Source organism: Rhinolophus sinicus, chromosome 4 (assembly GCF_057876585.1).
Source record: "Rhinolophus sinicus isolate RSI-liver-muscle chromosome 4, RSI-T2T, whole genome shotgun sequence".
Taxonomy (NCBI): Eukaryota; Metazoa; Chordata; class Mammalia; order Chiroptera; family Rhinolophidae; genus Rhinolophus; species Rhinolophus sinicus.
Genome location: NC_142504.1, coordinates 114,144,653 through 114,160,961, shown reverse-complemented (window position 1 = coordinate 114,160,961; position 16,309 = coordinate 114,144,653). Strand labels below are relative to the sequence as shown.

Sequence of the window (16,309 nt, the reverse complement as noted above, 5' to 3'; positions counted from 1 at the left end):
TGAATTCAGCTAATCTGGAATTTTTAACTGTCAACAGATTTTCAGCTGATTTTACCAGGCTATTTTTGCTATTTAGTAATTTCAGTCAATAATTGCCAACAAGTTGCTTATATAGACAAACTTTTCTTGGTCTTTCTGTTGAACTGAACTAGAACTGGTTCCAAATTTTAACGCTTTTTTTCTGCTGGCACTAATTCCACAGATCATAGTGCCCACATGACATTGAGTATTTATTTTCTTCATTGCTGTTATACAACTTTAAATTACTATGCACTTCAGTATGGTTTTGTTACACTGAGAAATATAAACATGTATATACAATAATCTAGCATGTATAACTTAAGGATGTGCAATATTTAGAATAATTATCTTCCACATCTTAACCTCCTCAAATAGAATTACATCACATTGGAAATATATTTATGAATAATTTTTTAAATTGTACTTTTACTAGAGTAAAAATAGAACTATGTTATGATCCATAAATCCCAGTGCTGGGTATATATTTGAAGAAAATGAAATCACTACTATCTCCAAGAGATATCTGCACCCCCATGTTCATTGCAGAATTGTTTACAATAGCAAAGATATGGAAACAACTGAAATGTTTTTCAACAGATGAATGGATAAAGAAAATGTGGTGCATATATACAATGGAATATTATTCAGCTTTAAACAAGAAGGAAGCCCTGCCTTGTGACAGAAAAAAAAAAAAAAAAGCATGAATCTGAAAGGCATTACGCTAAGCGAAATAAGCCAGACAGAAAAAGAAAATGACAACTGCTATACGATCTCACTTATATGTGGAATCTAGAAAAAAAACAAAGCCCATGTTATAGGAACAGAGAATAGAACAGTGGTTGCCAGGGGGTAAGAGGAGGGGGAAACAGGGTGATGTGTAGGTCAAAGGTACACATTTTCAGTTGTAACAAGTTCTGAGGCTCTAATATACAGCATAGTGACTATAGTTAATAAATAGTACTGTATACTCGGAAGTTGTTGAAAGTAAATTTTAAGCATTCTCACCATATAACTAAAAAAAGAAAAAGAGTTAGCTATGTGAATTACATGAGGAGATGGATGTATTCATTATCCTGACCTTGGTAAGCATTCTACAATGTATATGTGTATCCAACTATCATAATGAACCCTTTAAATATATACAATTATATCTGTTAATTAGTCTTCAGTAAAGTTAAAATTAAAAGAAATTTATCTTTTGTTATTAATGCTTACATGTTTATTTTTAAAGTATTTATATGGTATTCACATCCAAGAGTATGAAACACAGCAGATATTTATCACATACCTAGAATAAAACCCTTAATATATTAGTTTAAAGCAGCAAGAAAAGGCTATAATGCACACTAAAAATGCATTTCAGTGATGGGTTTTAGCCAAAAGAAATAAGTTTACTCTCTATTAGATAAATATTTTAGATACATGAAAGGAAGGGAAATTGAATGATCCCAGCCTCCTTTACCCAGTTAAAAAATATTAGAATACTTTCCTCTGAAGCTCTGTATCACCATCTGTCTGCCACAGTGTGGTTGTGGGTGTTAAACTGTGTGTTATATCCTAGATAAAGGAAATGGTGCGATATCTGACACATAACAGATGCTCAATAAATGGCTGGCATTGTCAGTGGGGATGTGCTTACACTTAAGAGAATAGAGTCTATTACTATTGTTCTAATGGCAACAGTTACTAGTAACATGGAGATGGGACAGAAAATATAATCCCTGAGATAACTGGAAAATGTTTTCACTTTAAAATTTGTATTCTAAATTTTTTTCTAAGCAAGTTTGTGGACTAAAATTCTTATCTCCAGCTAAATTTCTCCTTGTAGGTAGAACAATCAATTCACCAGTGGATAAATAAGGTTCCATTGCTGTGCCAATCTGCTACTTTTCACAATTACCAACTTCCTTCTAAAACAACAAAAAACAAACCTCAAGCCTATGTTTAAACCTAACCTGTTTTTCCCTATTACATAAGAATGCTTATTGCTCTAATTCCATAATTGAGTTCACTATGCAGATTAAAATTTTCTTTATTTATAGAATTTAAACATTTTCATTGTTACCTGGAAAAGAGGTTTGGTTTTATTACCCCAAAGGTGCTGATGGTCATCCGGTGTATGTGTGTTTGCATTCATAGTGGAAGAAATGCTTGTATAACATTAAGGTCAGGTGCTTTACAGAGCTGCTATTTAAAGATTTATAGATGTGTGAGAGGCATTGCTACCTAATTACCGTTCCCAAATCGGACTAATTATCAGTCTGTGCCTCACATTTACTTCACAGGTCTAGTGCCCTTTGCTCTTCATGCTTGTACTCTCTGTGGTGGGATCACAGAGTGGTGCTTATTGGTGCCAAAATACGGTGGCTTTGAGAGTTTCCTGGCGGAGTCCAGTGCATCTGACCAGCATGTTATAAAAATGTGCAAGCAAAACACTTAATTGTCAGCAAGTGTCCTTTGGAGAATACCGAATAGCTGTGGGGGCTGTTTTACATTGTGTCCTATTTTGCATGTGAGGTAGAAAACACTTGGTGCAGAAGTTTTTAAATCAGATTTTTACAACCGTGCTCGATATTTATCTCAGGTAATACTATGAAATTCAGTTTTCACTTTGCCCTGTCTTCCGAGATGCCCATTTTGGTTGAACTGCTTTGAAGTGAATTTCCCGGTGAGTGCTTAGAGATGAAACCCTGACGGTTCGGAAACAGGGAGAAGAGCCATGTGAAAGCCTATGGGGAAATAAGGACTTGAAAACCCACTACGTACCGGAAAAGGCCCAGGTTATAGGGTTGAACCAGAACCCTGGCTGAAATCTTCAAGCGAATGAGGGTTAGGCGTGGAGTCCGGAGGAATAAGAAATACTTTCCCTCTGTTCTTGTGATTAGTATTGGCCGATTTATGGTTTAATTTTGATCAGTGTATCAGCAAAGGGATGCTATGCAGGTGACAGGATGAAGTATTTTTTAACGATTTTTTTAAAGGCAGGTTGCAAAGAGAATGCACATTTAAATACTGTCTTCGCTTGAGGGAGGCATGGAGTATACAGCCCAGTGGTCTGTGCCAAGGTTTGGCACAGTGACACCGAGGAGAACTTGACTACAGCATATATCGTCTTGGCAGAGTTGTTTGTGAACGCAGTAAAGGTCTGCAAAATCAAGAGTGCCAGCCACTTCACTGTGTCAGGGGCAAGGGTACCGGGAACACCGTTTGTTGTTATATTTTTGCCAGGACTGCTTTTGAGGCTCAAAGAAGACCCTCAGCAAACCCATCCTTGTCCCTAGAGCTTCCCCATTCTTCGTGGGTGCCCGCTCGTCCTCAGCCTGCGGCAGGGAGAACCCTGCGCCGGTAGATGGCGCCCCACGTCCGTGCTTGCGCTCTGGGCGCAGCTCGGAAACCCGGCGCGTCTTCCCAGGTCCTTAGAGCTCCGAGCAGGCATTTTAATAAATAAGCGCAAGTGCCAGTGGGTTCCAGGAGCCCCGAGGTTCAGAGGAGCAGCACAGAAACCCCAGCGGAGGCGCCTCCTAATCCCTGCCAAATCCTGACATTTGCCAAACTGGAGATTCCGGAACCGCAGCCCTTAAACCATTAAATTCCCAAGCGTTTTCCTCTTCAACCCAGTATTTTTATTTTTATTTTTATTTTTTATTTTTTTAAGAAAACTGCTTCGCCCCCCCACCACCACTACCACCCCAATTATGAAAGTGGTCACGCTGTTCAGGATTAAGATTTGGAGGGAATTTGGAAAAGAAAAGACAGAATCGAAAATCAGAGGTGCGACCGGTCTTTGAGGGTGCCTACTTTTAAAGAAAGGCTTCTGGGAGGATTTCTGAGTGTTTGGGTGAGAGCCGCACCTGGCGGTGCAGGGTGCGGTGGGGGTGCGGGAGCTGTGTGGAGCCAGGAGGCGGCAGTGCGCGGAGCCATCGGGAAGTTGGGCTGTGCAGTCTGGAGACCTGAGGAGAGAGCCGCGCCGCGGGTGCGCTGGGTGCCAGGGGCCCTCTACGGCTGCGGGCCGGGTGCGGTGCAGCCCCGGCACAGGCCAGGTGCGGTGCGGGCGCGGTGCAGGACGCAGAACGTCTGGGTGCGAAGCGTACATTGTGCGGTTTGGGGCTCCAGCGTGCGGGTCCCTGGCAAGGCGCGGTGCGGTGCACACGGGTACGGGTGCGGGGCGTACCCGGAGCCAGCGCTGGCCGGTGCGCGAAAGAGGCAGGGCGGGGCGGCGTGGTATTGGCCACGAGCAGTGAGAAGGGTCGTGCAGGTGTCTCCTCCCGCCAGCTCCGCTCATCCGCTCTAAGCAGAACTTGGCGGACAGCGGTGCTCGCTCACCATGGATGTTCCAGGTAACCAACCGACTCTGCGCTCCGCGATCCGCGCGGTAATTGCATTCATGCGTGTATTTTAATGGGGACCATCGCGAGTCTGCGTCTGGGAGTCCAGAGAGCGTGACAGAGAGAATATCGAAATCGTTGTGTCTGGGGCTGAGGACAGCTCTGCTACTCCTGGAGAAACAACTTCTCTGTGCTTAGAGTATTGCAGGAGTTGTTCGGAGGCCGTGGGCGGTGAGCGGAGAAGCGTCCTTCCTTTTCGGTTCTGAACTGGGTATGAAAATGACCTGCCTGGTTTAGGGGGAGCAGAGGGGGCAAGTAAAAGTGCAGACGGCGCGTAAGTTAGCAGAAAGCCGAGGGGCTGCCTCCCAGTCCGGGAAGAGGGAGCCAGAGTCTGGAAACAAAAGCTGCACAATCAGCCCAGCTCGGGGCTCTGGTTGCTGGAATCCTCTGGTCCTGCGCCAGACAGAGGGATCCGAGGGGCTCTCCAAGGCGCTCGCTGCTGGCTGTGGGGACGTGGATGTGGGTGTTTGCTTTTAGGGTCTCTCCTCTTCTCTCTTTTTTCCCTCTTAATCTTATTCACCCTAAGGCACTTCGTGGGGATTTGGTCTTTGGGTGGAAAATGGATAAGATCTACACTAAGTGGACAGCTTTACGAAAATCTCCAGGATGGAGAAACAGAGGATGAAAGGGAAAGCGGCGGAAGGAAAAAGGCTTCTTGGTGTGGCTTTCAAGAAAATGCCACCGAAATGAAGGCGATTCAGCATTAGTGGATTTTGTCTTTGCCTGCGACCTGAGCCCCCCTCCGCCTTTGGCTGAATGGTCCTGGGGGGCAGGGTGTGGCGGGTGGCAGCTTCCCTGAGGGTCCCCCACCCTGTCTTAGTGCTGAGGCCTTGCAGAATCGCGGGCTCCCTGACGTGACCGCACCCCCGGCACGCGCCGCCACCGCCACCGTGGAGCCTTCCGTGATGCCCTGTCCAGAGCTCCCGGGCGTTTCTTGGGACCTCTTCTGCCCATCGGGGTGGGGGGTGGCTGTGCGCGGGACCAAGAGGGTGGCCTCCAGCGACTGGGCTGGAGCGCCCCCAGCAACTGCACCCCGCGCCTGCTCCCTGCACAGCTTCACCTCCCAGTCTAAGGGTTTGGGTTCTTTGCCCTGACAGGTCCGCTGGCGTCTTTCTTCTGAGGACGACCCTGGCCTTAACCGTCAGAGCAGGGGACAGAGGCCAGAGGAGGCTACCCACCGGCCACACGCGTTGCTCGCCCTCCGGCGCTCCTCCTGCCCCTGCGCCTGCCCGCCGCTGCCCCCGCGCGCCGCCGCCCCAGCCCCGATGCCGGCGCCCGGCTGGGGCCCCCACCGGCCGCCGCTGACCATGCCCGGGCGCCGGGGGGCGCTGCGAGAGTCGGCGGGCTGCGGCTCCTGCCTGGGGGCGGTGCTGGCCCTGCTGCTGCTTCTGGTGCCCGCCGGCTGCCCTGTGCGGGCGCAGAATGACACGGAGCCCATCGTGCTGGAGGGCAAGTGCCTGGTGGTGTGCGATTCCAGTCCGTCGGCGGACGGCGCCGTCACTTCCTCGCTGGGCATCTCCGTGCGCTCCGGCAGTGCCAAGGTGGCCTTCTCCGCCACGCGGAGCACGAACCACGAGCCGTCGGAGATGAGCAACCGGACCATGACCATCTACTTCGACCAGGTTAGCGGGCCGGCCTGCCCACGGCACCTGCCGCCCACGGAGGACAGGGCAGGGGCCTAGGTGCGCGCGCTGGGGCTGAGCTTCCAGGCTCTTCCCGCCAGTCTGCCCTGCCTGGCCCTCCCCCTTCTCCTCGCTCCTGTTTCCAGTAAGCTCTCCTTGCCATTCCCTCTTTGTATATTGTAGCTTCTTTCTAAACAGGCACTTGGATGACTGAGAGCCCCATAAAGCTAGGAGGTCTGAAATATATTTCCCCAAAGGAAAAGGCACGTTCTACTTTTCTCTGGGATGGGAGCTGTCATTTGTGGTGGACAGGCTTCAGTCACCCAGGTGGCCAATTTAGGGATTGAGTGCATTTCAAACTCTCCACACTTCAGAGGGGGTTCTCTGGAGGTCTCAGCTAGCACTCAGAAAAGATGTACCGATTGCTTCTTTTGGAACACACTGGGGAGATGATGTTTATCGTCAAGAAAAATAAGTGGGCAAGAGTGTGGGAGAAATTGCACGGATGGTTATATAAATATAAAACAAAGTAGAGTGTGGTTACATAAAGGCAATATGTAGTGAAAACAATATACTCAGCATAATATACAAGTACAATATATACACTGTATCAATATATAGTGTGGTAATGTAGATATAAAAAAAATGAAACAAAGACCCATGATTTCATTTATCCTAAGCCACTTTTAACTTCTCCTACTTGGTTCGGACCAAAGGATCAGTGCCATAATCCCACTTGAGCAATCTCTTCTCTAGGTGGTTCCGCTCAGGATGAGAGGTTGGGGACTTCCTTTTGGGTCCACCCTCCTTGGTTTCTGTTGTTTTTCAGAAACAAATTGAAAACATTACAGTGGTTTGCAAACTTGAATTCATCACTCCTTCCTTGTGCCAAAATGCTTTCAACAAATGCACTACCCCTGGCTCTGATTGCACATGGGGGCTCACTGCACGCACCTAATTGACGTCCCTTCTCCACTAATCAGCTCTGACACCTAAGTAATGATAAATCTGCGCACACACACTCACACACACACACACACACTCACACACACACTTGCCTCATTTAAACCAGTGTGTTCATTTATTTTAACTTTTGTTAAGGAGTATGTAACATATTTGAAGTCTGGGGTTTTTTGCGGGGGAGGGAGGGAGGTCTCTCTTTAATCTGTTTTTATTTACAAGATTCAAAAATATTTATTTAATTATGTCCAAATAAGTCAACAACAAGAAGTGGGTATGTGGTAGCTACTTACTGAATCAATAACTTCTTAGTTATGTGTGATTATTATTCACCATCCAGTGTCCTGCAAATAGTATCCCAGCATTTTTACATCCATCATTTCATCTGGGTGTCAAGAAAACTGTGACTTTGTGCAGGAACTATAGCAGCAGGATCCTCATTTTATAGATGAAGCGACTGTGGCAGGCCAAGTCGAATGTGTCCCTTCCTGGTTCCCCAGATAGGGAGTAACTGAGGCCCGCTTTTCTGAGCTGCTTGGGTGATCTTTCATCTGCAGCAGGGCACTGAATTTACCAGTCTCCTGAATGTAAATTTGAGGGGAAAGAGTTGAGGGAAAGAGTTGGAAGCAGCAGCAGCAGCAAGGGATTGAACAGAAAAAAACACAAAAAACTCTATTCTTTTTGCAGGCATCCCAAGGGCCACTGAGAGCACGGGCTGGGGCAGACAGGACAGGGTCCTGAAGCTCAGGTTCTTAACCATAGTTCCTGTAGGCCTGGGGAACTGAGGTGGTGCTCCGAGCTCTGGCTAGGAAGCTGGTGCAGACTGACTGCCCAGGTCACTCCCGCAATTGTCATTAATCTGGGAATTGTATGTCATTCATCTCTAATGAGTGCATAAGAAATAACCACAAAATGCATTCGGTTAAAATTTATTTTCTGAACAGATGAAAGAATCTCTCATTTAGGGCTGAGTTGTTGTTGCTGGGGTGGTTGCTTTAAAAGCCGAGAACACCAGGCAAGCCGTTTTGTTATCTTAATCGAGTTGTGCATTTGTGTATGAGTAAGAACAGGGACAGAATCGGGGCAGAGTGGCCAAATGCTATCTTCAACATCTGAAAAGGAATTGGGTTGTAATGGGGGACCCTCCACTCTTCAACTTCTGCTTATAGCATTGTAATGCTCTCATCCTCATTTATTTGAGAAAAACCATCTACAGGGTCATGTGACCTCATGTCCCATGGCTAACTGTCATATTCTTGCACATTATGGAATTCACAGGGTTTGAGCCAAGAATGTCCACGCTGCTGTTTCAACTCTCCCTTTATTTATTCAAGCTTATGGCATGACATCATAGCTCATCTCAGGGAGCAAACACATTAGTCAGAGGAGAGAGGGGAAGCAGACACAGCCAGCGTTTAAGGACTGTGGACTTTCACTCCACCGTCATTATTGAGCGCCAACTGTGTGCTGCCAGGGGCTGGAGAAATGTGGACACAAAAGCCTCACACAGTCTGTTCCACAGCAGCAAAGGAAATTGGGTCCCGAGCTTCATCTGAGGGATGTTACCTCATTTAATTGGCCTCTTATTCCATAACCCTCTTTCTACCCATCCCCTGTGGCACTCTAATTTTGGTCAAAGCTTCATGTCCAAGTCCCCATCATCCCACAAACCTCCGAGCAGACTCAATTTATAGTTTGTTTACTGACCTGGTTGTCTTCCATTTCTTTCTCTCTGCCCTGCCACCAACATAACACTATTTGCACCCGTTTCTTCAATGCATAAATAAAATATACGTTAAAAAATATGTACGAATTGCCATCCATTAGAAATCACTTCCTGCTGCAGTGTTTTAACTGCAGCCCCGCCCCCTCCCAGGGCAGCCTGGCACGCTGAGTGGGTGCTGCTCACTGCTCCTTCTCAGCTCACAGGGGAACTGGGGCCACTGGTTTTGCCAGGGGGTTTCCAGCACATGCTGAGGGGGGCTCACTATGTTGTGTTGTATCCCCTCTTCTTTTTTCAGGTTTTAGTAAACATTGGCAACCACTTTGATCTTGCCTCCAGTATATTTGTAGCACCGAGGAAAGGGATTTATAGCTTCAGTTTCCACGTGGTCAAAGTATACAACAGACAGACCATCCAGGTGGGTAGCTTTGAACACTGACCCTTTCAGCTTTGGGTCACTAGTCCCCCTTTGCTGCCGGCCCTGTCTCCCCCCTCTGTGAAGCTGGAAGCGGGGCTGAGCGGGCCTGGGGCTGGGAACTAGCTGAGTCCTCTGGGTCCAGCCTCTGAAGGGGGTTGGGGGGTGCTCCAGGGAAAGGAAAGGGTGGGGGCGGGGGGGAGACCAGGACAGGTGTGTGGCAGTGGGATCCTGCATGGTCTGCTGAGCTTTGCCCTCTGCGTTGTAGGTCAGTTTAATGCAGAACGGCTACCCAGTGATCTCAGCATTTGCAGGAGACCAGGACGTCACCAGAGAAGCGGCCAGCAATGGCGTCCTGCTGCTGATGGAAAGGGAAGACAAGGTACACCTCAAGCTGGAGAGGGGCAACCTCATGGGAGGCTGGAAATACTCCACGTTCTCGGGCTTCTTGGTGTTTCCTCTATGAACACAGAGCCCCCGGGCGGTGGGGAGCTTGCCATCTGGACCCCGGAACCCACCCTCCCTCACACCGTGAACTTGCCCGAGCAGGACAACTCATTTCCAACCTCTGTCAGACTGTTGCGGTAAAAGAATGATTTCCTTCTAAATCTCCAGTGTTTTCTTTGACTATTGACCATTCCTTGGGAACCCGGCCTCTAATTAGTTTTAGACGACAAGGTCTTCAGGAGAAATGAAATTATCGATCTGAGCAATTTGTACCTGTGATTGTAAAGTCGATATGGGATTTTATTGTTGGGACCATTGCCGTTTCTTCTTTTGTTTGGACGTTGTCTTGGTACCCCACCGAGGAGTGCCGCAGACCTCAGGATGGATTGCAGGTTGCAGCCCAGGCTCAAAGGAAGAGCCCAGCAAATCACCACCCTCCGGACGGTCCTTGAAATGTGTTCTCTGTGTGTCTGTTCCGCCTTAAGGAAGAGAATGGCTTCACTTTCATTCTGTATTTTTCCCTGGGTGGACGGGAGGACTCGGGAGGGGGAAGGGAACATTGTGAACCTGTCAAGAAGTGCTTTATCTGGAGAAGCAAATTTTGCACGGTTGGACTGCGACTTTTGTTCTGTATTGTTTGTGTGTGTGTGTGTGTGTGTGTGTTTTCTTGAAAAGCTTTACTTTTCTTTTCACTCTCAGCTCTCCCTCCTCACCCCTGCTTTTATTTTTCATGCTGGGGTGAAGGAGAGAAAATGTATGTTGAATTCCTGGATGAGACCAAACCAAACCAAACCAAACCAACAAAAAAAACTGCATTTTGTTTTGGATAAGACCAAAACCAAAAAAGAAAGGTATCTGTACATCCAAATACAAATGACAAATGGACAGTTCTGCTTGTTCTCTCAAAGAGACTCTGTCAGAAGCACCTTTAAAACTAACAACCTGGACTTTTATTTATTTATTTTTTCTTAAATTTACACTCTGGAATACTTCCTTAAGAACCTGATGTCCCTGGGTGGCCCGAATCATGTAAGATGAGCACGGGAGCTGTCATGACCACGTCTCCCAAACATGGTTTTCTTGCCAAGTGGCCTGGGTTCTGCCAGCAGCATATTTTCATTTGGATCCACCTCTGCGTGAGCATACCAGGATCAGGTGTGTCAAAGACAACAGGACCGGTCGGTCGCTCCCTCAGGATCCTCTTCTGATCTGCCTAGGAAAGAGGGGTGTTGACTTCCCCTGCGAGCACCGGCGGGAAGCCACCTGGATGTCCCAGTGGCTAAAGGTATTGGCAGAGCCACCCGAGGAGCACGTTCACAAATCCTTCTCGTTTTGGCACCTTGTTCAACAATGTTATCAAAATCCAGCTGCGAGTTTGATGGGCACAGAATTCTTAGGCCAAGGAAATGTCACTGATCCCAAAGCAGTCGAAGAAGAGACCTCACACCGGATGTTACTCTGTCCTTTGTGTAACAATGTAACCAAAATATTGATGATAAAAAGTCATAATTTAAAATTCAGAATAAATGGGTTTGATGTCTGCCTTGCTCTTCTCCCTGCACATCGTCTCCCAAACTCTCAAAATGTGTGTAAGTATTGCCCATGGGTCAGGGACTCAGGGAAAGTCAGTCCATTCTGTGCTTGTGTAAAAAATACACACACAAACACACACTCCCACATGCAGAGCTAGCGATGGGTCTACGTGGAAACTGCACGCATCATACATTTCAATTTATATATAATATTTTTCACACAGGAAAATTTGGGGTGGGGTGAGGGGAGATCAGTGAAAATGACAGCATTCAAAAGGCTTCTTGGATAGGCAGTGTGCTTTTATCATATGTAATCACTGATGTGCTACAAGTTCCAACCCCATCCTTCAATCGGAGAACGCGGCTATAAAAGGGACTGGCATTTGAAGATAGCATCCGTTGTGTCAGAGGTATGCATGAGGATGGAGCAGCACAGGATTCCATTTTCAAAAAAGAAATGCAGTGGGGATTATAGAAATGAAAAAAATCTAGTCTGACTAAGGGTCTGTGTTCCACTGGCCTTAGGTGAAGCGCATAATCGGATGCAACGTTCAATTTGAATTAAAATGCTGTTACCTTTTGTGAGGGGTGGAAAATGAAGGTACATCAGCCCAAAGTGACTTGGGGTGTTTTGGCTCCGTATTACTAGAAATACTTCTCAGTGACAAGATCGTTTATGAATGTTGACAGACAGCAGGTTGCTGGCTAATATTTTTTCTCTGTGTTTTATTGCCCTTGGTTATTTAGGCCTCTTCCCCTCATTTCTTTAACCTTTTGTTCAATATGAAACAAACAGCAAGCCTCATTAGAGGACAATATAGCACTTCAGAGATTGAAAGACATATGAGTACTTGTTATTTGTATCGGTTAACAATATGGGATACACATATTTCTTTGTGTTTACAACTTCATTACGAACAGGCTGTCATTTGGTTATACTGTCTAATAAATGGGTTGTTAAATTGACCAATCTAAAAATAAGCATATTTCAGGAGCTTGTTTTATATTAGGAAATACGCTTCATCCTGTTTATTCCTCTCTCTCTCTCTCTCTCTCTCTTAGTCTCTCTCTCTCCTCCCCACCCCCCACCCCCAAGCTGGATGCCCAAGGCTCCATTAGGAAGAAGCCACGAGGGTGGTGTTTCTGAAGTTGTTTGTCCCCCACTGCCACCTCTGCCCAGGTTCGAGGTGGCTAACGATCTTTGAGGTAGCTGACGCTCCTGTGTGTGGTCTGCAAAGACACATAGGTCAGATGAAAATTTGAAATCGAGTTTCCTTTGGTTGGAACAAAAGAGACACCTATACTCTTTGCAGCCCTGTTTGATCAGCCCCATCTCTGAGCCTCAGTTTCCCCGGCTGCAGAGAGAGGACACGGAGCCCCGTGCATCTGCCCAGCTCACAAGGCTACGGTGAGGGAGACACTGAAGGTCTGAGGACCGCAGGGCACCAGGATAATAGGCGTGATGCGGTATGGAGGGTGTTTCTGGAAAATCTGACTTCTCAACGTGCAGCTTATGAAAAACATTTAAAATGAACCTCTGGGAACATTTTTCTGTGAATTTCCATGTACTCAAATAGCATGGTAAAATTGTGGCACTATATTGAAGTATAACTTGATTTTTAAGAATGATAATATAAACATGTCAAAATCTATACATTTTCATATAAACTCAATTCTTCAATTATGTTATTTGACTCTCCTGTGAGGCTCCAGCCTACTGTTACATGCCAGTATGTAGTACCGACGTTTTATAAAAATATACACCTGCAACACTTTTAACACAAGGAGAAAAGGAATTGCCAAATTTTTAGTATTATAATAGTAAGTTGGTTTAGGTGGTAAATGTTAATCCTATTAAACTATAAATGCTCTTAAACGATACTATCTTTTAAACTTAAAATTTATTCCAATTAGAAACAACCCTGATGATTCAGCTCCTGAGAAACTGTGTTTACCATCTGTAACTTCTGAGTTGTTGTTTTTTGGCCTCCTAATATTTTTGATTTCTGCATTCCACACAATGGAATTATTTATATTTTGAAAGTTTGTGCTTCCTATGGCTGCTCAGAGCATAGGTGATAAAAAGTCTCTTGAATATTTGCACGAAAACTCATGGAATCCTATAAAAAAATCACATAGTCACTTGTTTGGAAAACATTATTTTTTAGCTAAATCTAGTTACATCAAGCATCAGTAATGTTTAAAAGATATGCAAAACAAACCAAAACTTTGCCGAATACTAAAATTTATTTGTAATATTTCCATTATACCTTATCAAGGAAATTGATAACGTATCAAGTCACATACTTAGTAATGATTACATATATATTGTTTGCTTGCAAATACATGAACATATACACCTGCTTTTTATCATAGTGATATAAAATTAAATACATAGATTGGCCACATTCTCCTGGAATCTAAAAATATATGGGAGGGAAATTTGATGAATCACTTTATACAAGAAAAACAAACAAAAAAACAATCTAAAACAAAAGCATGGGTTGTTCCAGCATGTCTTATATATAGCAAAAATAGCAAAGAATGTTCTGTGAATTTACATCCCCATAATTTTGCAATCTTTTATAGGGAAATAAATACTACATAAGATAATGTTGCTGTGAGTAAATAGGTAACATTTATATTTTCTGCAGCAAAGGAAGTATATAATAATTTAACGCATAGACACACATGAGTGAAAGGTTCTGTTAACATTGTATTGGTGATGGTGACAAATAATGGAACTCAAAGAGGCAGGTTACCATGATTCACTCTACAGGCTTTACTGTGTACTCTGTAAAAACATTTGTGTTGAACTGCAATGAGGTTTTGCCCTGTGCTTTGCTTATGTAGGAGTTTAATTGTCACTGAGACTCTGTTTCTAAAGCTGGCACTGCTACTAAAATGGGATATTACAAACACGTAAAATTTTAAGATCAAAGCCTATAAATTCTCATGAGACTCTTAAAATTGATTTTCTTGGCATTTAAGGAGCAAACACACCAAATATAAGGAAATAAGTTGAAATAACATTTCCATTTTGGTTTTAGCATTTAGTTTTTTTGAGCTCAGAATCCTTTTTTTTTTTTTTTCACGATACTCTGTGAAGACGTTCACTGGTGATAACCCATTCATTAAACAAGTCGTTTATATATTTGCCTAGCCTTTTAAAACAGTATTTTTGCAGACAGATTTCACATAAAGGTACATGTATATGTATTGCCTTTGTAGATAGAAGGCTACAAGTCATTCACATTTAGATATTTTGATTGTCAATATGGTACATAGCTACCCATGATGTGATTGGTCAGTCCCAGTTCTTACTTCTTCAAAAAAAAAAGAAAAAAGGGGGAAAAAAAAAGCCTTGTCAAAATTCCTTTAATGTAGATTCAATGAATATAAACTTTTTAAAAAATGGCGTGTGTTTGAGTCTGTATAATAACATTATACCAAAACATGAATTCTAAGTAAATGAGCTTTCCTTCCATTCCCAAACCCAGTAGGGTACCTTGAAATTTAAGGGCTAAAGCCACGTGGTTTTACCTCCCACCGCTAACAGGAGCTCTGTTTTATCTTCCTAAGTGGATTTTGCTGTGGGTTTCCATCACCAGAATCACTTAAGGGTCTACAGCATCATAAATCATCATCTTCATCAGCTTGCCCACTTACACTCACTGCGTAGTGTAAATGGGCTCCCTGACAACTTAATTTGGAAAAGAAATCTTCATTCCCTCTTCTTAATGCCTGAGGCAGGACTCCCCAGGGTTGGAATGCTGCTCTGCGCTGGAGCTATCCTAATAGAATGGAGGCTGTTTATTAACCAGACCTGCCAGTCTTGCAGCCTGAGAGGCAATCCCTTCACTTACATCATCATCCCCTCATATTCTTCAGGGCGGCTGCTGTCTCCTGAGTTCATTGCAAGTGGCAGAAAACACTGATGGAGAATGTGGGCAGTACATTGGTATGTGGAACTCCTGAGTATTTTGCTTAAGTCTGTTTGCTCTGACTTGATGCATTGAAAAAATTCTTCTATCAATCTCTTATGCTTTCAAAGTCCAGCAGGACGTAGCGAATCCTAACATTTCCTTAGCTTTGTCCTATATGTGAACATTTATTGTCCTCTTGTGTGCATTGTTGTTATGGAACTGACTTAAGAATAACATCTAAAATATAACTAGATTAACTGGAAAAATTTGGCGAATTCTCCTTATTACTAAAATCTCCCATGCGCAATATTTTCACAGGGGTGTATACACACACACACACACACACACATATATGTATATATATACACACATATATATTTTACAATCATGTAACTTTTAGATCATAAATAGCATACTTCCAGAGAGAAGTCTATCACTGAAAAACATATTTAGGACCTGAAAATGTGACACTGCCTTTTTTTCATATTCCCAAACACCATGTAGGGAGTCATAGCAGAGTTTTGTTCTGGAATTGTAAACTGTTAGTGGAAAGAGCAATTATATTCCTTATTAAAAGTAATCTGTTCTTTTGGGATCAGGGTTTCGGAGGATCAGGGTTTAGGCATTTTCTTTTCATGCCACCACATTTATGGATTGCTGCCTAGGGGCCCGTCCGTGTGCTTAGCAAGGATGATAGAAAAATGAAGACACACTCAGTCTGCACCAACAGTTTACAGTCCTTGCTAAAAATAGTGTTCAAAACTAACCTGGAAGAGATCCAGTTCAACGGATGGTGAGGGGGCGGCCTAGGGTGGGTGTGGGAGGAAACTTAGAAAGTTGAATGTGTATTTACTAAAGAGAATAATGTAATTTATATTTTTCACATCTGAAGAGGAGGATGTTATTTCGGTGTTGACATTGAACACTGAACATCAGCAGGACTCCCAGCCAAGTTTCCCCACCCCCATTACGTCTCCTCCCTCGCAGAACATGGTTGGATATTTGGCAGATGTGCAGCAGACCAGACCTGCTGAACTCACCTGGCAAATATTAAAGTGGAATGGGGATGGAGGCAGGAAACTTCCATTGTTGTAATGCATGAAGGTTAAATTATAACAGCCCTTTTCACAGTTTTATTTCTGCTTGCCTTGTTTGGTGCATTGCTTGGGAAGATAGAAGGCATGCTAGAATTAGAAGACAGATGTAAGGCAAGAGACAAAAAAGGCATAATGTGAAGTCCATCTTAAACAGAACTGCGTGGGGGGCCATTCCTACCTC

At 44.4% G+C, this 16,309-nt stretch overlaps 1 protein-coding gene across 7 annotated transcripts; it reads left to right on the top strand.

Annotated features, from left to right (window-relative positions):
* The first annotated feature begins 3,426 nt into the window (after window positions 1-3,426).
* Window positions 3,427-11,113, top strand: CBLN2 (cerebellin 2 precursor). Of its 7 annotated transcripts, none has more exons than XM_019715227.3 (4): window positions 3,427-3,792; window positions 5,504-6,028; window positions 9,010-9,129; window positions 9,395-11,113. In XM_019715227.3, the coding sequence occupies exons 2-4, from the start codon at window positions 5,672-5,674 to the stop codon at window positions 9,590-9,592; spliced, it is 675 nt and encodes a 224-aa protein (XP_019570786.1). In that variant the 5' UTR covers window positions 3,427-3,792; window positions 5,504-5,671; the 3' UTR covers window positions 9,593-11,113. The 7 variants fall into 7 exon arrangements, with proteins under 7 accessions (XP_019570786.1, XP_019570812.1, XP_019570796.1 ...); XM_019715253.3 differs by having other exon boundaries at window positions 3,458-3,859; XM_019715237.3 differs by lacking the exon at window positions 3,427-3,792 and adding an exon at window positions 3,900-4,061.
* The last annotated feature ends 5,196 nt before the right edge of the window (window positions 11,114-16,309 follow it).